The sequence below is a fragment of the Emericellopsis cladophorae genome, assembly GCF_022114955.1.
Source record: "Emericellopsis cladophorae strain MUM 19.33 chromosome Unknown NODE_8_length_656085_cov_119_647849, whole genome shotgun sequence".
In the NCBI taxonomy this organism is placed as follows: Eukaryota; Fungi; Ascomycota; class Sordariomycetes; order Hypocreales; family Bionectriaceae; genus Emericellopsis; species Emericellopsis cladophorae.
In genome coordinates this window covers 474,235-493,934 of record NW_026250933.1, presented here as the reverse complement: position 1 = coordinate 493,934, position 19,700 = coordinate 474,235, and the positions used below count along the sequence as shown (strand labels likewise).

General features: G+C 57.8%; 7 protein-coding genes across 7 annotated transcripts; 2 read left to right on the top strand and 5 right to left on the bottom strand.

Annotated features, from left to right (window-relative positions):
* Positions 1 to 184: 184 nt before the first annotated feature.
* J7T54_004422 (uncharacterized protein) lies at positions 185 to 1,083 on the bottom strand (the record flags this gene model as incomplete). The annotated part of the gene is made up of 3 exons (XM_051504338.1): positions 185 to 548; positions 603 to 745; positions 850 to 1,083. 3 exons carry the CDS (start codon positions 1,081 to 1,083, stop codon positions 185 to 187), a joined length of 741 nt encoding a protein of 246 aa, XP_051364251.1.
* Positions 1,084 to 2,268: 1,185 nt separating this feature from the next.
* J7T54_004421 (Signaling protein-like protein) lies at positions 2,269 to 5,240 on the bottom strand (the record flags this gene model as incomplete). The annotated part of the gene is made up of 5 exons (XM_051504337.1): positions 2,269 to 4,038; positions 4,109 to 4,294; positions 4,361 to 4,861; positions 4,954 to 5,008; positions 5,080 to 5,240. The coding sequence occupies 5 exons, from the start codon at positions 5,238 to 5,240 to the stop codon at positions 2,269 to 2,271; spliced, it is 2,673 nt and encodes an 890-aa protein (XP_051364250.1).
* Positions 5,241 to 6,946: 1,706 nt separating this feature from the next.
* J7T54_004420 (uncharacterized protein) lies at positions 6,947 to 7,666 on the top strand (the record flags this gene model as incomplete). Its single annotated transcript, XM_051504336.1, has 2 exons — positions 6,947 to 7,197; positions 7,279 to 7,666. 2 exons carry the CDS (start codon positions 6,947 to 6,949, stop codon positions 7,664 to 7,666), a joined length of 639 nt encoding a protein of 212 aa, XP_051364249.1.
* A 53-nt stretch (positions 7,667 to 7,719) lies between these two features.
* Positions 7,720 to 8,462, bottom strand: J7T54_004419 (Large-conductance mechanosensitive channel-like protein; the record flags this gene model as incomplete). Its single annotated transcript, XM_051504335.1, has 3 exons — positions 7,720 to 7,782; positions 7,870 to 8,215; positions 8,266 to 8,462. 3 exons carry the CDS (start codon positions 8,460 to 8,462, stop codon positions 7,720 to 7,722), a joined length of 606 nt encoding a protein of 201 aa, XP_051364248.1.
* A 483-nt stretch (positions 8,463 to 8,945) lies between these two features.
* J7T54_004418 (uncharacterized protein) lies at positions 8,946 to 9,957 on the bottom strand (the record flags this gene model as incomplete). The annotated part of the gene is made up of 2 exons (XM_051504334.1): positions 8,946 to 9,764; positions 9,829 to 9,957. The coding sequence occupies 2 exons, from the start codon at positions 9,955 to 9,957 to the stop codon at positions 8,946 to 8,948; spliced, it is 948 nt and encodes a 315-aa protein (XP_051364247.1).
* A 2,448-nt stretch (positions 9,958 to 12,405) lies between these two features.
* J7T54_004417 (Ras-like GTP-binding protein-like protein) lies at positions 12,406 to 13,411 on the top strand (the record flags this gene model as incomplete). Its single annotated transcript, XM_051504333.1, has 2 exons — positions 12,406 to 12,577; positions 12,651 to 13,411. 2 exons carry the CDS (start codon positions 12,406 to 12,408, stop codon positions 13,409 to 13,411), a joined length of 933 nt encoding a protein of 310 aa, XP_051364246.1.
* Positions 13,412 to 13,564: 153 nt separating this feature from the next.
* J7T54_004416 (putative helicase-like protein) lies at positions 13,565 to 19,558 on the bottom strand (the record flags this gene model as incomplete). Its single annotated transcript, XM_051504332.1, has 2 exons — positions 13,565 to 18,585; positions 18,649 to 19,558. The coding sequence occupies 2 exons, from the start codon at positions 19,556 to 19,558 to the stop codon at positions 13,565 to 13,567; spliced, it is 5,931 nt and encodes a 1,976-aa protein (XP_051364245.1).
* Positions 19,559 to 19,700: the final 142 nt, after the last annotated feature.

The window sequence follows — 19,700 nt, the reverse complement described above, 5'->3', positions numbered from 1 at the left end:
GCTCCCAACGCACGCTCTCGTCTTCTCCCGGTCCCCACGCTCCATGCAATGATGCTTGTTGTGTGTATGTATGTGTATGTGTATGTGTATCGGCCGTGAGTCGTTCAAATGGGGCTCCGTAGTACCCCAGTAATACATATCGCCGATCGGCGTCCAACGTGGACATGAACATGGCCCCATCTCCTCACAGGAAGATGTACAGTCCGAGCACGCCACTCCATAAGGCGGCTGCGTACGCCCATGTCCCGCTGGCCAGTCCCGCAGCCGCGTCAGGCTTGTCCGTCTCCTCGGGAATGTGATACTGCTCGCCGGACTCAAACACCTGGGAGGCGGTCGTGAAGGTCATGCCCAGCGAGTCGGCCGTCCTCGTGGGCTTGTCGGCCATGGTGAGGACACCCCACTCGACGCCAGTGCCCTCGAGCGTCGACTTCCACGACAGCTCCGTCGGTCCGCTGCGGGGCGCGTTCGAGTAGTCGGGCGCGAAGCTCGAGTAGCCGGAGCACGTCACCTCTGTCGTCTCGCTAAACTCGCATTCCACGTTGACAGTGCTAGGTCTGGGGTCAGCCCCCGTCTGCGTCCTCCAAGGCCAGTCCAAGACTCACTATGTCGAGGTGACGGTGCCGTGGAAGCGGACCGTGCTCTCGCCGCATACCACGATGAACGGAAAGTCCATGTCAATCTCGCAGGCGGGCGGCGTCTGCGTCGGGCAGAAGATGGTGTAGGTTGTCTCGTTCAAGCGCTCGTTCTGCAAGAGGGGGGGGCGAGGCCCCGACGTTAGCCAACAGGGCTCCTCAATAGCCGCAGGGCGCAGGCGTCCATCCAGAGCACCGTGTCCTGTCTAGTACGCACTTTTGAGACGATGCTTCCCCTCACGAGGTCCCAGTCGTCGGCATCATAGTGAGGCAGGTAGATGGGCCCCGTCGTCGGCGTGGGCGTCACCGCGGGTTTATATTCGCTGTCGTCGTCTCCGCCAGTATCCTCAGCTGAGGCAGGTTGGGCCAGCAAGAACAGAGCGAAGAGGACGAAGCAGAGCAGCTGAATATGTCGAGGGCGGTGGGACCCGCATGAGCGGGTGGAGCGCATGGCAAGTGGTAGTCGTCGTGGTCTCCAATATAGCGGAACACAATTTAGTTCTAGCTCGCGTCTGCTGTCTGTCGTTTGCGAGTGCGACTGTGTACGCATAGGGAATTGAGCCGAACGCTGATCAAGACGACTCTCAGCCTGCTTTCAGCCGCGGTGGAATTTGTCGGTGGTGATGGCTGCAGTCGAGGGCTGGTGCTGCTGGGCGGCGACGGCGGCGGGAGGAGGACGCAAAAGGGAAGCAGACCTGATGTTCATGGTCGAGAAGGGAGGATGAGAAGAGCTGATGAGACGGGGAGGGTTAAGCAGAGAAATGATTCCTGTGACCACGAGCTTAGCTAGGGACGACGACGACGACGCCAAGTGCCAAGCGTCAAGGGCCAAGAGCCTCGGGGGGGGGGGGGTTCAGTCCTTCTTTACGCTCTTCACGGCAACGTGCCAAGACATTTGGCCCAAGCAGCCAAGCGCCTAGACATTTGATTCATTTCCGGCCGTCTTTCTTCCATCTCTGGCATTTTGTGAGCAGCGCTTCAGAGAGAGAGGCAGAGAGAGAGAGAGAGCGTCGTTCGTCACGGACGCACAGCCTCTGTTGGGCATCGCGTACCAGGTACCTTGGTCGTTGAGGCGCGCAGATTGTCGATCTATCCATCGGATCCCTGGGCTGGCGGCTGGCACTTGTCAGGCTGGCAGTCGCTGGGTCACGCGGGCAGCCGCGCCGTGCCAAGCGGCGCACCGTGGCGTCTGTGAAATCTCACGCCAACAAAATGTCTTCTTGGCGTGCGTCGGGGGTTGAATGACTACTGACCAACTCCTGAGATGGCCAGGCCAGGACCGTTTCTCAGTCTTCATGCTTACCCTGTAGGGCCCGTCGCGTCCGTGATCTGATCGCGCATTGGTGATGAATCCTTCCATCCTTCAACAGGCATCAACCCAGGAGTCATTTCTGGTGACTCACCATTTCCACGCATGCCTAATCCTGCCTGCGAACTTTATTAGAGTTGCCCGCCCAAAGTTCAAAATAGCGCAGAGCACCTTGGTGGAAACCGCACTCGCTACCCTACGAGTTCGTCGCCGAAGCCAGCCAATTGTTCAGAATTTCACCCCTTGGAGGTTGTACATTTCTCTACTCCAGATCGTCATAAGATTGATCATATCCCAATAGCCAGGCTCTGCTAATACAATAGGAACCTAGCCAAAGACGCCTTCCTCCGTGTCCCATGAATGGCTGTTTACACACTGCGCAAACAACACGTCCACAAAGGTCGGCGAGTGACCAAGGGCTGCTCGCCACCCTCCCATCACACGCGTCTGCCCTGGCCGGATTGGTTTCAACTCGGTTCCTCTTAGTCTGCGGGAACTTTTCGCCGGGTTCCAGATATTGGTGGTGCGCGACCGATCCGAGCGTCGATACATCTCGTAGTCCATTGTATCCTCGGCCTCGTCGTGGACTGTCACCTCCTGCGACACCAATATGCCGCTGTAGGGCTGTGGCGCGGCGGCAGTCGGCGGCCGTTGGACTGCTGCAGGATCCGCTGCGGCCTTGTCGTCGTCGTCGGCCCCCAAACTCATACTTCTGCCGCTGCCCGGAGGACACAGATCCGCTGTAGAATCCGATCGGCAAGACGACAGTCGCCGATGCGATATTGTCGAAATGAGCTTGTCGTCTACATCCATGTCCACAGGGGCGCCCCTTGCCCACATCGCTGGCTCCGGCAGCGTGCCTCGCAAGCGTTTTGACCAGCCACGTTGCTCTGTTTTTCCGCGTCTAGTAGCCGCATCGTCTGGTAGATTTTTGACAAAGGGCCCCAAGTCCCGGTGGACACCCTGCACAAACTCCAACCGTTGCTGCTGTGACAGCTGACGAACTTTGAATAGACTGAGGGGGGTGAGCGCGCAGACGGGGCTGCGTATGGCACTGTGAAGTGGAATCAGGAGTCGAAATGCCAAGAGCTTCCTGGTCGTCTCGACGCCGGCGTGGTCGAGGTATGGCACGGTGAGGGGGGTCGATGTCAGCACCGCATCGTCGAACAAGGGATCCTGGATGGTGCTTCGCAGCCGTTGTATGGTGCTGGCGAGCTGGCTGGCAAATGCCTTTTCCCGTGGCCCCATCATTTCCTCCGCTGCTGCTGGCGTTGCAATGGCATGCAAGATGTATGACACGGACATGCCGTCGAACCGCTTCAACAAGTCCTGATGCCACGCCTCGAGCTTGGCCACGGGCAGACTCGTTGATGGAAGCGAACCCATGGCCCCTTTCTGTGCTAGCAGGTAAAACCCAGACCTGTCGATGCTCGCCTTGATGGCAAAGAAGCCCAGGCTGACAGCAGCGAGGGGGGACTCCAAGTGCTGGTCCGCGCATGTGGCCATGCTTCGCAACTTGGATTCCACATCCGGAGACTGGATCTGCATGCCAGACCGAATCAAGCCACTCACTTGACGCACTTCGGCAAATCGGTAACCTGCCGAGGCCAGGCGGTCAACCTCGCCATCGCTCTCCACACGCCGGACCAAGAACATCAACAAACCGCGCCCATGTTCTTGTGGGCGCTCAATTCCCCCCTTCTCCGCTAGATCAGTCGTATTGACGGGCGAGTCTGGTGGCGTGCGTGCCCGCTTGTTGGTCGCGGGGTGCTCGTGTTCATTCTTCGCTCCTGTGGCGAGGATCTCATCCCACAATACTCTGGTCGAAGGGAGCGGCTCCCCCAGCCGTTCTGCCAAGGTCAGTGCGGCCACGCAGAAGAGCTCTCGGAAGATGACATTGTAATCGTCCACCAGCTCTCCGAGATTGTTGATGAGATCGATGCCCAGGCTGCCGTTCTTCCCGCGACCGGAGTGCGGCAGCTGGCTCAGATGCGATTTCATGCCGCCTATCAGACTCGAGATGCTGGCCCAGTTTCTCGACGCCTGGAACATCCAGAGGAACAGTGGGTGAGACACGCTGAAACCACTCTTGCCATCCTGGGCGCGAAGTTTAATTCATGTTGCCAGTCGGATACGTCTGGTCTGGCCAAGCCGGAATACGACTCACCTTTTCGAGGAACGAATCCGTAACAACCACGCTAGGCATGAGGCCATTTGTGTCGACCAACACCCGCCCCTGCTTATCGAAGACAGCCGCGGCGAGGTTAATCTGCTGAGCTGTCCGGGCCGACTTGCGCATACTTCTGGCTTTGAGAGCGACCAATCCGGCGACGATGAGGCATGCAGCTAGTCCCTGGTCACAGAGCAGCAAGTTAGAAATGAAGCATCCCCATGATGGAGCGAGGAGAAGAGAACGCACCAGGCAAATGACGACGATGACTATGGCGTCGCGGTCGGTCCCCCCCTTGTTGGGAGAAATCAACCTATACTCGGTTCCGAGAGCCGCACACCAGTGCATCCCCGAAACAGCGCTGGCGAGAATGACGGCCGAGATGATGCGCTTCCACCATGCGTTGGCCCACATGGACCGGAAAACGAAGAACATGGTGAGAGCAATGGTGCTGGCGGCGACGGCAATGATAGCGGCGCCAGCCACGTTGACGCCGTTGTAGACACAGTGGTAGTTGGCGATGGAGGCGTTGCCGAGATAGTGCATGCCGCAAACAGCGCCGCCGCAGATGGTGCCCCCGACAGCAATCCTCCACCAGGATATGTGATCGTTGGATCCGACGGCCGTGAACGCTGCCAGGAGGACGAGTATCGGCACAAAGAAGGAGAGCACGGTGAAGCCTGGGGAGTACGAGACTTGCATCTCTGGCTCTCCGGATGCTAGTTCCATGGCCCTGTTTGCTACAAAGTGCTAATGATCACCGCCCAGTCAGCAAGGATTGGATCAAATGGTTGCGAGCGAGCGAGCGAGCAGGATGCGCGCCCTTCGCGCCACGCACATACCATGGACCATATAGCGACGCCACCCATCGTCACGGCAGAGCTTACGAGCAGGAGGCTGTCCCTGTCAGTTAGTGGCCCAAGACACAAAGCACAAGCAGAAGAGAAGAGAAGAGAGAGGCCACTGACTTGTTGAACCATCCCCGGAATCCAGTACGACGATTGATGAGCTCAAGCGTCGAGGCAGCCCCGACGAAGCTCACCAGGCAACTCAGCACGACGAATCCGACGTGGTAGCTTTGCGGGACTATCTGCCCCTGGTACTGGGCGAGGTGCTCATGATTTGACATTGTCGAGACTCGAGGAGGGCTCGAGGGCGCTATTGCGAAGTACGAGTCGGTAGGGTGCAACACGAAGTGGACTGGAGATATCTGGATGCGGCAACCACCAATATATCACAGTTTTCTACGGAGTACATCTCGAACCAACGATCAGCCTCGGCCATGCAGCCCCCAAGCTGCGTTGGGTGTCCTTCCTCCCTTGCTCCGCTCTGGTTCACCTCTTGTCGCCATGCCCTCCATTACCTGCGGACATGGTCGGCAGCGCAAGATTCTGGACAGCGGCGGGCGCCCACTGATTGGTGTTGTGGAAGGACCCCAGACTCGCTCAGACGGCTCAGCTGGGCCTGCATCTGCGCCGATGCCCGATCGGGAGGATTGGCCGGACCCTCTTTGCCTTGGCGATCGGGGTGGATCTGCTGGGGCTGGCCAAACAAATCCTCCGTATCTCACCTGCGAGCCCGCTATTCCCGCGGCACTCCGCTATTGAGAACTGAAACTCAACGGGTACATGTAGTTGCTGCGAACATGAAGCCAGGCTACCAGTAGCGCTGTACGTAGTTCGTTCCTTTTGAGACAAAGATCAACCCTTACTTACTTACTTAGCCTCCGTGGGTGTGCGGTGACCACGTGCCATCCTTTTCCCTGGCTGACTGAATCGAAACACCAGCATACAACAACAGACCTTTCACTCCTGGTACGGGAGCTAGCTAGCCTGAGCAACAAGCGGCGGGGGATTTGTACCTCAATAATCACCCAGCATGCGTGCTACCAACATTGCGACAACCCAACAAGAAAAGTAGATGGTGCGCCGCGGTGGCCACTGTTCTCCAAAAAAGAAATCATGCTCGTGGTCCCTTGCAGCTAGGGTGGGCTCCTACTCTTTAGCGCTGCTCCATACTAAGTCGCGCGAAATAGGTGACAAGGTACTCCGTACTTTTACTCTGCAAGTAGCCATCCGAGTTTTGAGTCTCCTCCTTAACAAAAAAAAAAAAAATTAAATAAAAAAAACCTTTCCGAGCTTTGACAGTACTAAACGCCGCAGATTGGTTTGCATGTGATGATGGATCAGAGTACGATCAAGCTGTGCACCTCTGTCTTAGACATGGAAAGCGGCTGAGCCCGGTACCAATAACTTTTCTTGCAGGTCAGGTATGAGCTTTTAGTAGACTCGCTAGAATCTTGCTCACATCTGTCTATCAACCATGATGTTCCATTCGGACGTGCTGAACATCACCTAGTGCCGAATGTCCGTCACAAGAGGATTCCCCGCCAAGATCAATACTCTCCCCTTCGGATGCGTGACGTTGTGACGCTCTGCCGTGTCACCATTTGATGGCAGCGTTGGCAAAGTACAACACGCGACGTTCCAAGCTTCTGATAGTGAATCATTTGATCGCTGCAGGCCTACGGTTCAGGGTGAATGGTGGTGGCGTCGAATAGGTATGCACAAATTATTAGGACAAATCCTGCAGCTTGACGTGATGTAATGCAACCACAACTTCCATCCAAATTGCGCCAAGCTTGTTGACAGGCAGGATCATGACCCCTGCGCCTCGGGACTTTGTCAAGACTCTGCATGTATACGTGAGTTCCCACGCGCCAAAGGTTGAATGGGACTCATCCATCCTTTCTCTTCCATCTCTCAAACGACACCCAAGAAAACCAATTACCCAACTTATTGTCGCTCACTCAACTGACATCCTTTTTTGCTCACCATGGTTCGTGGATTCGCCGTGCTCGGTCTCACGACCCTCGTCGCCGCCCAGACAACGACCGTCGACATTATGCTCATGGGCAGCGAGGCCAAGGCCGTGCACGCGTCCGTCGTCGCCGTCGAGGACGCGCTGACGACATTTGCCATGGACTGCGACGACCAGGACAGCTGCGGCCTGGTTCCCCGGACTATCATCCAGGGCGACGGCACCTTTAGCGCCCAGCTCATCATGTCGCCCGCAGACGGTTCCATGTACGTTGTCGCTGCTGCTGCCGCCAGCCAGTCCGTGGGGAAAAGAAAAAAGGGTCGCTGACAATGAGAAAAAAAATCTAGCATCCAGGACATTAGCTGCGACGCCGACCGAAAGGCAGACGTCCTCTCCTGCACCGTGATGCAGAGCGGCCAAGTTGATGGCACGACCCTCTCCACAAGCACGGAGGGCACAATGGAGGGTCTCAGCGAACTGTACCAACCCGTGCCCGTGACGGGAGGTGTGGAGAAGTTGGGCACCGTCGAGGCGACGACCACCGCCACGAGCACCGCGACCGAGGAGACGACCGTCATCGAGACGACCATCGTCGAGACGCCGTCCCAGACAGGCAGCGATGCGGAGGAGACACCCACGGAGACAGCTGACGGCGACAACGCCGGTTCTCAGCTGGGCCAGAGCACCCTCATTGCTGGGCTGGCGGCTGTGGTCGGCGTGGCTGGCCTGCTGTAAATAGTGGATAGTGATCGCTCATTTATTTGGATACCCTCTGCTGTTCTATACTTTCAGTATTGCACCCTGTCCTCCCGCCCGTCGAGCCAGCTCGTGCAGTTGATACACCTCGATGCCTGGAGAATCAGCGAGATATCCCAAGAGGAAGGGAAAAAAAGAAGAGAAAAAAAAAAAGAAGAAGAAAAATGGCAGTCTCATAGTACCTTTTCGTTGATCCACTGGCGGCAGTACGTGCACTTCTTGGTGCGCTTGATAATCGGCTCCTCCGAGAGCAGCATGTATAGATGCGCCATGGAGTACAGCGCGAGGCCAATCATCAGAAACGACACAATCTGGTAGATGAAGGAGCCGTACGCCATGACCACCGCGCCATCCCCCTGCGCCTGCTGCAGCGTGTTGTACCCGGACGTGGCGTTGTAGCAGGGGCCCGGCCGCAGCACGGCAAACTTCTCCTCAATGTTGTGCTTGAGCGGCAGGATGATGGAGATGGGCGGCATGAGGATGTCGCCCACAAACGACTTGACGAGGTCCGTGAAGACGGACGCGAGGCTACGACGGTTAGCACTGGGCCTTTGTTGCTGCTGTGGACGGGGCCGTACATCAATCCGAACGCAACCTGGAGGACGTTGCCCTGGAACGCAAAGTCGACAAAGCCATCCCAGAAACGCTGCGCCTTGCGTCGGCCACGCCCGAGCAGAGATTCCGTCTCTGAGGATTCGGACTGGTACGGGCCTGCCGCTGAGCCCTGCGTCGAAGGCTCCGGGCGCAGGCGAAGCATATTCTTGAGCGTATCCATGGTGGATGGACGTGGGCGAGGCGCTCACAGTAGTGAGGGTCTCGGCATCCATTTGTTTTAGGGAGAAAGATTGCTGATAAGGCCAGCTGCGGTGAAGATCGACCCCCGCGGCGTGATGAAGCCACTGACGCAAGCGGGGAGACCCTGGCTCCTGGGCGCATATGCATGATGTACGAGACTACGACTGTCGCGATGGCCTAGATCGATTCATCTTGGCACCGAAAAATGAATGGATGGTATGAGCAAGTAGGAAGGAATTGAATTTCATAGTCTATCTCATCGCTAACGTGGGTGGTATCAAAAATAAGGTTCGCTCAAGTCCCATCATGTAGTAGTCAATACATAGAGCCTCCTTTCCACAAGGCGGGTTTACAGTTGAAACATCAGTGTCTCCAGGTATCATCAGATCGTAGCTTCATTCCTTCGAGTTTGAGATGGGCAGACCATGTCCCAGGTCGTGCTTATAGGGTATCACGCGCCCCCTTACGAGTGGTAACCGCCCATCCCCTTCTCGGACCGGCGAAAGGGCTTGTTGGCCCGCCAGGCGACGCAGAGCTTGACGGCCCAGAAGATGACAGTCGTCAGCAGCACGCCGGCGGCGACCCAGCTAATGATCAAAAACTTGGTGCCGCGGTCGACCTCAATGTTAATCGCCTCGGCCACGTCGTTGATCTCGTTGACACCCTTTGTCACGGCGACGGTGACGAGGATGCTGGCCACGAGCAGGGACAGCGCGCCGAGCGTGGCGACGACAAAGTTGGCCAGGTGGACGGCGCGCTTCTCGGGCAGGAAGAAGGCGGCGATGCAGCCGAGGATGGCGAGCCCGCTGAAACCCATGCCCAGGACGTACAGGATGAAGAGGCCGAGGAGCGCGTCGTTGAGAATGTCCAGTTTTTCCTGCACCTCGGGCGTCCAGCCGAGGTCGTTGATGCTGACCTCGATAGGGCCCAGGGACATTTGCTTGTCGAGGATCTTGGACAGGTTGAAGCGCTGGCCGGGCTCCGAGTCGGTGCAGCCGGTCGAGTTGAGCGAGGGGTTGGCGTCGGTCACGTTGGGCTCGTAGTAGCCCTCGCACGAGTCCATGACGTGGATCGAGTACCAATCCGCGATGCCGAGCTCCTCCGTCACGCGGTCCACGCCGTCGCCCAGCAGGTCGTTGCCGTAGTCGATCACGTCGTCCTTCAAGTCGGAGATCTTGTCGCCCACGCTGTCGAGGAAACCGTCGTCACCGTCGCCCTCCTCCTCTTCAACTTCATCGCTGCTGGTGGGGAGGAGCTCCTGTCCCATCATGGACACATTGAGCTGTCGAGGTCAGTCAGTGTGCGCTCTCGGAGAAGCGTCAGTGACAGAGTGTGGCTGGACGTACACGTGCGATGGCGTAGTCTTCCATGAAGCCCTGCTTGTGGCCCGCAAAGAGGGACAGGGCGGATAGCACCATGCCCACAATGGACAGGGCCAGCGGGATGAGCACAAGAAGCCGCGTGAGAAGAGCCATTGTCGCGAGTGTGTCGTTGCAATCCTGTACGATGGGGACAAGTTCAGGTCTGACAGACTCGTCACTCGAGCAGGCGCTGTGAATCACTTGATAAGAAAACGACAAACGCAGCAAACGCAGACGCAGTCGGGATAAGGGCCTCCCTCCCAAGACACGGCGCGGAGGGTTGTGTCACCGTCTAAATACCTGAGCTGAGTCTTGGATATCTGGGCTGCTATAGGGGGGCATGCCAACTGACGACACCGGTGGGCCATCGCGTCCCAGCCCCGGAAACAAAGATCATTGTCGGCTGGCCCATGACGCCACGTTCCGCGGTGCCAAAGGCTGTGTGTGGGCAGGCCGGCGACAAAGAAGGAAATGCGGCCCTTGCCCAGCCAGCCGCCACGTCAAGAAAGAAAAGCGCATCCAGGGTGTTGAGTGGACGAGAAGAGTTCCTAGCACCCTGTTTGGCGGGTGCTGGCGTTGTTAGCTCAGTCGTTGGCTGGCGCTCGCGCCTGGTGGTACGTCATCCGGTTGACCTGCCGACGGGACGAGCCAGAGCCTGCTGGAGCCCCAATCCATGCGACTGGCGTTGCTTCAACTTGCAATGTCTATCCCCCACCATCCTACCTATCTACAGACGGACTGGGCTTTGACATGGATGGACTGGAAGTCGTGGATGGTGGTGCTGCCACTTGACTGCTGCGCATCAGGCAATTGCTGGAGGCAGACAGTGGGTGGCCTGTAGATGAGCCCGCGTATCTAGGTAGAAACCCTACCCTACAGCCACCTGGTGTCTGGCAGCCTCGATTCATAGTATCCCCGCCGAGATAATATTGAATCTCCACGATCCCGAGGACGCTCGCAAAGTCGTCATTCATAATGACCAGGCCAATAGTATCCTCAAAGAGCTACGGAAGGCCGGCGGCGTCTGGGAGATGTCAAAGCAGAACATGTGCTGGTTGACAGGCGTGGAGCATCAATTTTGGCGGCGGCTACACCCGAGGGCTGGGTCAACGAGCATGTTGCGGCCCTTGCGGGTACAACGGACGGGGATCTGCAAGGGATTGTAAAGCTCCGAATTTATCTTTCAGTCGCAATGAAGCATGAAGGAAGGGCCAAGAGACATGCGGTCGAGAAATATTCCGATGAGAGACAGTTGAAATCTCATCACAGGCGACAAGCCATGGTAGCCCACCACATAAGGTAGGCTAGCGGCGCTAACGCTGTTAGGGCTGGCCGCTAGTCTGGACTCTGGTATTGGCGGTAGCGGCGTCTGGGGACGTTGGAGACTGGAGACTGGAGACAGGAGGCTGGAGGCTGGAGGCTGGAGGAGGCGGTCAGCCACTCCTCGTGGGACTCTAGTTAGATATGAACAGCCTCAAAGGCTCAAGTCTTTGTCTTCGAGCTTTCACTTATTATTGAACTCAACGCTCAGGACACACGGCCTGGCCTACGATATGTCAGTGGCTGCAGTGGCTGGCATGTCGCCAACACACGTCTACGTACCAACTGGCCTCCTCGAATTGCGTAGGCAAGATGGGGGAGTCTTGTCGGTCACTTCCTCCTCCTCTCAAGCCCAACCTACGCGCCCGTCTGCTGCGATCAGCGCTTCTCCTCACTCGACTCGCCGGTGGTTGAGGAGATGTACACCTCCTCCTACTCCGTATTAAGTTACTCCTGCCTCTAGGACCATCTGCTCCGGCGCGCGCCATGACAGCCGTCGACAACTGCCCTCTACGGACGACGTCTTGCTCGAACAAAGCGGTGTATGCTTGGCGCAGGCATCACTTGATCGCGGCCAGTCCGCCCCAGCGCCACGGCTTTCCATTGCCGTGGTCGCTGGGCCTTCAATGACGTCGCCTGACTCGATCCGTGCCTCTGGCGCTGCCCACCCACGGGCCACGTGAAGCCACACTCGTGGCTTGACTCACCCCGAGACCAGACTGGACTCTGGAGTCGCAATTCGACGCACACGGTCTCAGACGATCCTCCCCACCCGCCTCTGTACAAGTAAATCACCCTGGGGGGACAGTGGGATTTCGAGGCGGCTTTTGCCAAAATCGATCCCGAAAGACCCTTTTACGTCGTCTTTTTGTCATGCCCACCGGATTCGTCTCCGGGGCGCATCAGATCGCCGAGGCTACGTACTGAGTACCCCCTACAGGTAGTTACTGGGCTGGTCACCTCGCCTCGACTCGACACAAGCAAGGCAGAACAAAGTCACTCATTCACACAATGTTTGTCGTCGAGTGACCGCACCTCTGTTCTATTCTCTTCTCTCTCGCTACCCTCCTCCTTCTCTACAATTCCATCCTCTGGTCCCTCCTCGACCGCTGGCTTGGCATCGATATGCTCCACTGCGGCTCGCGATAAGGCTCTTCACGTCATCCATCATCCACCCGCTGCCTGCAGCGACCGCGACGCAACTAATAGAGACATCCCAGACGCATCCCGCCCACCAGAGGCATGGCTTCGCTCGAGGCGAAAATCGTCGTGCTCGGCGCCCAGGGTGTCGGCAAGACATCCCTCGTCACGCGATATTGCAAGGGGGCCTGGAGTCCCGCGACCACAACGTCGACAGTCGGCGCCAGCTTCCTCACCAAGCGAGTCGTCGATAGCGACTCGGACACCACTGTCCGTCTGCAGATATGGGATACAGGTATTTTTCTTTTTACTTTGAGATTGCGCCCCATCACTGACACACAGACCAGCCGGACAGGAGCGGTTCCGCAGCATCTCCCGCCTCTACTACCGCGGCGCCAACGCCTGCATCCTCTGCTACTCCATCACCGACGCCCAGTCCTTTGTCGAGATGGGCATCTGGCTCACCGAACTCCGGCGAAACCTCCCGCGCGACGTCGTCCTCCACGTCGTCGGCACCAAGGCCGACATTGTCGCCAAAGACCCCAGTGCGCGCCAGGTCCCCTTTGAGCGGTGCATCGCCTACGTGGCCGAGCATCTGGCGCCAGGCCAGGGCGGGACGCCGCCGCCCACCGCGAACGCAACGCCATTGTACGCGCCGGGCGGTCTCATGAGCACGAGTCCTGGGGGTGCTCTCGCCGCTAGCAGCGTCGACCCGCACAGTCCGAGTTCGAAGCGCAGCTCAGGGTTCTGGGGCCAGGAGGTCGGCTGGGACGCTTGCCACGAGATCTCGGCGGAGAGCGGCGAGGGCGTGGAAGAGGTCTTTCGTGTCGTCGCGCGGAAGCTGGTGGACCAGAATCGAAGATTACAGCAGGCTCTGCTCATGGCCACGGCGACACCGCAGGGCTTCCTCACGCCCGGGATACCGGACGGCGGACCGGCGCCGGATGGATACTTTGAGGGCGCCAGTGCCCGAGGCAGTTTCCGCGTCGGCAGGGACAGGCGATCCTGGCTCTTCTCGCCCGCCTTCTCGCCCGCCGTCACGGTCGAGCAGGCCGCACAACCGCAGGAGGACTATGCGGAGCGCAAGGGGAAGAACAAGTGCTGTTGATTGCATTCTCGAGGCGTTGTGGACGAGGCATACGGTGGACATCAAGGACATGGGAGGGGGGAGGGGATCTGGGTTTCGACGGAGCCAGGCGTTTATATGGCTCTGGAATTTAGAAGTGCTACACTGATTGACTATACACATATTTTCTCTCGCTCAAGGCTGCGCCGTGCCAGCAGCCACGTCCTCCAACTTCTTGTCCAGGTCGTCCTGCACCACGGGCACGGCGGGGATCTCCACGCCCTCGACACGTTTCTCCAGCCCAATGTACCCGTCGCTCACCACCAGGACATCCACCTTTCTGTCCTGTGTCGATTCAGGCAACTTGATACTCGTCCGGGCCGACGGCCTGCTCCCCGCTGCCAGCTTCCGCGCCGCCGAGCCGCCGCCCGGCGGCCCAGAGTACCAGCCCACTCTCTTGACGGCAAAGATCTCGTCGCGCGCCGCGTCGGCGACAATGACAAAGAAGCCTTCTGTCTGCGACTTTGGGAAATTCGGGGCATACATCTTGGCGTCACGCTCGACCAGCGGGTTCTGACGGCGTAGTTGGACGGTCAGGCCCGTGGCGGTGGGTTTGTCGATGCTGACGCTGACATTGGGCAGGATGGACAGGGCGCGCGCGAAGCGGCTGTTCTGAGAGATCGGGACGCCCAGCGACTTGGCAAGCGCAGTGACCTTGCCGGGGGAGAGCTGGACGAGGTCCTGCAGAGTGGACTTGTCCTCGGTCGTCTCGGGCATGACGCCGGGCAGGATCGTGACGGCAGGATCAGTCGGCCAGCGGGCTGACTTGATGCACTGCAGAAGGCTGATCATCCGCAGGCAACTGGAGAGGTACCCCAGCTCGGTGAGCACATCGATAGAGGCCTGGATGATACGGATGGCCTGGTCGAGCACGCTGGTCTGGTCACCGACGTAGTCGGTAATGGGCAGCTCGATGCGCGACATGTGCGCCTGCAGGAGCAGGAACGCCTTCACATGGGGGTCCCACATGGGCAGGTTAAACGCGGATCCCGCAAAGGGCAGGTTCTGCGACAGCGTCTCGTTGACGAGATCCTCGTTGTGGCGGACGGGCAGCTCGTCGTATTCGACAGCGCGGGCCATCCAGGACATGACGTCCAGGAAGGAGCCTTGGGGCTTGGCGTGCGCGACGAGCGTGCGGATTGTCTTGTGCGAGAGGTAGTAATAACTCATAATCTTGCCTAGGGGCGTGGGGTCGACGTCGCCGTTGGGGTAGACCTCGACGCACTTGGACTCGGCCAGCTCGTGGAGCGAGTTGCTGACCATGTCGATCATGTACTCGTTGGCGAGCTCCTGGGCGGCAATGGAGCTGTGGTCCTCGGCCGAGATCTCGAGGCCGTAGTACGACGGGTTCTTGTGTAGGCGGCGGAAGAAAAAGGTCCACGTCAGGTAGTCGAGCGCATCCTGCTTGGTGATGATCGTCTCGGCTGATACTTCGGCACACAAATGGTTGTCCAGGACAGTATGGAGCGATGACTCGACCGGGAACCCGGTGTGGAGGAAGTGCTTGTAAAAGTCCTTTTTGGAGTCTTGCGTGAAGATGCGAGCGACACCGGACGTATCGAACTGTGGACGTCCGGCGCGACCGAGCATCTGAAGCACATCTGTCAGATCCATGTCGCGGTAGCCTTCAATCTTGGCATCGTAGAACTGGGTGCCCTTGACCACAACGAGATGGGCTGGCAGGTTGACACCCCAAGCGAGAGTACTGGTAGCGATCAGGATCTGGATCTTGTTGTTCAGGAAGAGCTCCTCAGAGAGCTGACGGTCAGACTCGACGAGACCGGCATGATGAAGCCCGATACCAAAGTTGATGGCCTCCTTCAACGCATCGTCCTTGACACGCGCCAGGTTCAGCTGCAGATCATCCTCATCCATATGCAGAAAGCGACGCGGGTTGTCCTCCATGCCGCAGAAATTGATGAGGTCCTTGGCCGTAAGGCGTGTCTGTCGACGAGACGGCACAAAAACGATGACGGGCTTGCTCGGGCTGTGATTCTTCACGGCCAGGAACGTTGGGCGGTTCATTGACTGCATGAGCGGGCAGAAGCCACGCACCTCGGGGAACCCGTCAATGTACGACTCCAGAGGCACGGGGCGCACAGAGTGCCTAAAGTTGAAGAGACCCTCCTTCACGCCAAGCCAGTTACCCAGGTCGCTTGCGTTGGCACAGGCAGTGGACATGCCCAGGAGTCGCACAGAGCCCTTTGTCATTGAGGCGATGTAGTTCATGCGCGACACAATGATCTCCAAGATAGGACCACGATCGCCGGCTAGCAAGTGGATTTCGTCAATGATGACCAGACTCACTTGCCGCACGTACCCTCTTGTCTGCCACGAACGAGAAATACCATCCCATTTCTCAGGGGTCGTGATGATGATGTCCGCGTCCTTGATCGTCCTGGTGTCGGGCGTGTTATCACCAGTCAACTCAACAAGATTCAAGCCAAGCGGACGCGCCAGGCGAACACCCCAGTCCTTGACACGCTCGCGGACAAGGGCTTTCATGGGAGCAATGTAGACCACCTTGGACTTTGGCCGTTCACGGAACGCCCACCACATGGCCAGCTCAGCGGCGACCGTCTTGCCAGAACCAGTCGGCGATCCGAGAAGGACATTGGCCGGCGTGTTGTACAGGGTATGGAATATCTGCGTCTGCATGGGATTAAAGTACTGGAAGCGCTGCCCATAGATCTCTTCAAGACCAGGATTCCGCAGCGCCTTGATTGAGAGCGGCTGCAAGTCGAGCAGGTCGGTGTACACACTCTCGGTGTCGGGGCGGATCAGATGCTGGAACGACACAGGCGTGACAGTCTCGGCACCGAGCCATCGGTCGGACACGGCGCGGACGTAGATCTGCTTGGGCAGGGGGTCGGAGAGCGGGATGGTAAAATTGAGCTCATGGTCGTTGTGCAGCTTCCTGCGGCTGAGGATGAAGAACTCGTGGTGGTATATCTCAGAAGTCTCCGAGTTCTCCACCCAGATGTAGTACGACTCGGAGGTGCCATGGTAGAAATCCTTCCAGGTGAAGTCGGGGATGACCCAGAGCTTGATACGCAATACATCCCGGTTGAGTGGTGCAATATCAGCCTCCACGTGAACCGTAGGGAAGTGATTGAGAATCCTGGCAATGTTCTTGCCGGCGGTCTGGTTATGCACGAGACTGCTGATCTCGGCACTGTCAAGCTCTTTCATGTACTCGACGGTCAGGTGATCCTTAGCCTCGAGCTGGTTGAGCACAGGCTTCGTGAGCTCAAACTGGTTGAGGGGGTGCTGAAACGGCCAAATCCTCTTCTCAATGGACTTGGCCAGTGTCAACAGAACCAGGCACTGGTGTCCCCAGCGCCGGTTCAGGGCCAGCATGAAGAGCGCGCGACAGATGCGGCCGGACTGCTGTGCGACATAGTTCATGTCGTTCATCAACGCAAAGTCCTCGGGCTGCGTGCGCGAGATGTATGACTGCAACAGGATGTTCGTCTTAGCCTGTGGCGTGTCAATACCTTGGGCCACCTCGCAAGGGACCACGTTATGTCGGAGATGCGTCAATTCCCTGGCCTCGCTGTCCCTTGACTGGATGTTGTCGAACTCTCCGCTCATACTGATCATCTTGAGAACGTCGGCCTCCGTCCCCTGAGCGGTCATCATGGAGTTGAAGACCTGGATACTCGTATGAAGAATGTAGTACTGGCTCGCGATGCGGCCAATGTCCTTGCTACGCAACTCCTCGGTGTTCTCGTTGAAAACAATCATCTGGCATTGCTGTAGTGTGCGCGCTGCCTGGATCGCCAAGGTGCGACGCCTCATCACCAGGCTCGGGTCGTCTCTAATCTCAGCCCACTCGATACCGTACGTCAGGGGGCTCTTCTTCATGCGCACAAACAGGTACGAATAGCCTATCCATGTGACGGCATCCTGGATCGAGGTGACGGTTCCCAAGGAGATCTCGGCGTTCAAATTGTCCACAAGCTTGGTCGAGAACTTTGACTCAATGGGCTGCTGCTCGGTGACAGCCGTCAAGTAGTGCGTCAAGCGGTCCTGCGTGGTGCAGATCATGCCAATACCAGTGTCCTCAAACTGCGGCCTACCGGCACGGCCAAAGATCTGGAGCACGTCAAGGATGCCCAAGTCGACAAACTTGCCGTCTTGTGCACTGTACACCTGAGTACCTTTGATGACGACCGCAGCAGCCGGCAGGTTGACTCCCCACGCAAGAGTCGCCGTGCAGCAGAGGACCTTGGTCACACCCTCGGAGAAGAGGCGCTCCATGAGGTTCCTGTCGGCTCGCGCCATGCCGGCGTGGTGGATGCCGAGACCCTTTTGCAGCAGCTCCCGAATCTCTTTTGATCGAGACGATTTCATGTCACGAGCGGCCTGGTCATAGGATGGATGCCCCATGGGGTCAAGCAGATCAGTGCACATCTGCTCCATAGCTTTTGCGTGGATCATCTTGGCTGTGAGCATAGTGTCTCTGCGTGAGTGGACAAACACCATGACCTGGTGGCCCCTTTCCAACATCTGTTTAACCTTTTCAAAGGCAACCGTGTCGAGGTTGTCCTTGGACTGCTTGGTTCCTGATTTCCCCTTGACGCCAATGAAATGCTGCTCCAGGGGCACAGGACGGAATGACGAGTCAAAGTAGAAGAGGCCAGCCATCTTGTTGACCTTGAGAAAGTCGGCAACGTCCACATAATTCGGCAAAGTGGCACTGAGACCAACAATGCGGATCAGAGACTGTGTGCTTTCCACCTGTCGCTCGGTACGTGCCACCAAAGACTCGAGAACAGCGCCGCGCTCATCGTGAAGCATGTGCACCTCATCAATGATGAGGAGCCTGACCTTCTGGACAAGCTCAGTGTCGCCTGTCCCTTTCCTCGTGACGACATCCCACTTTTCAGGGGTGGTCACAATGATCTGCGTCTGCACGATTTCAGACTTGGTGAGCTGCATATCACCCGTGTATTCGCGACACTTGATACCCAGCCAGGCCAAGCGTTTGCCTAGCTTCTCCGTGATTTCGGCTGCCAACGCCTTCATGGGTGCGACGTAGACAATCTTGAAGTTGTCAGCGTCGACGCCAAACTCCATTGCGGACGGGTTCTCGATGGGGTTGGGCGTCACATGCTGGCCAATGGTGTGCAGAATCGTCAGCATGGCAGCGTCTGTTTTACCCTATCCTTCATTAGCTTTTACGCAGACACAGCCGCATTCAAGACTCACAGCACCTGTGGGTGCACAGATGAGCATATTCTCACTCGTCTTGTAGGCCACAGGATAGACCAGGCTCTGCATGCGGTTAAGGGCCTTGTATCCCTTGAACGTGGTCCGGCATAGCCCATCAAGCTCTGAGATCTTGACAAGTCTCTGGCCAGGACCAAGCTCGCCCTTTTTCCCAGCAGGGATGGCGTACTCCTCATACCTGTCGAATTGGAGCCTCTCGCTGCCGGGCGGCAAGCCATACTTCTTGCCGGCGTAGTTGAGGGTGTTTCCTGCATTGTAGGCTTTGTACACGTGGGGATACTGGACTTCGCGCGTCTGAGAGGGGGCGAGTGTAGCGGACTTGTGCTCCAGATCGTGACGCCGGAGAGCTTCCTCTCGCTGGGCTCGGCTTAGCAGTTTACCCGAAGGCTGCTGGCGTTCGCCGTAGTGGTTTGGATCGGCCAGTGCCGCCGTGATGCTGTCCTTCTTGCCGAGTATCTCAATGATGAAATCGAGATCGTCGAATCCCATCAGGTCAGTCAGGTGCATTTGCAGCTCCTCCTCAGACTGGCCCGAGGAAAGCATACCAGCCACCTGGCTCTCGAATACATCCGCAGGCATGCCATTCTTGGCTGCGATCTCTGAGCAGCGCGTGACAAACCATTCGGCCCCTGCGTTCGCACCACTGTCGAAGTCTTCTTCGTAGGCATAGTCGCTGCTGTCAGGGTCTTCGTCGTCGTCGCTGATAAAGTCCCAGACGTCTTGCCCACTTGTGCCCGACGAGTAACCCTCAAAGTCGGTTTCGTCATTGTCTCCGTTGATCGCGGGCTGCTTGCCCTTGGACGATTCAATTTTCAGGTCGGCGAGCGCAGCGCGCATGGCAGCATACTGCTCCCGCCATTGCGCTTCTGCAGCACTGAGACTGCTGGAAGCCATGGCGTAGAATGACGAGCTCGAAGTATCCTGGTTTTTCGGTTGTTGAGCGAGAAAAGCGTGCACTATGTGGCTGTGAAATTATCATTCATCAGCACCTCAAAGTCATGGAGTCATACCGACTCAGAGTGGAGGGTGTGGAACT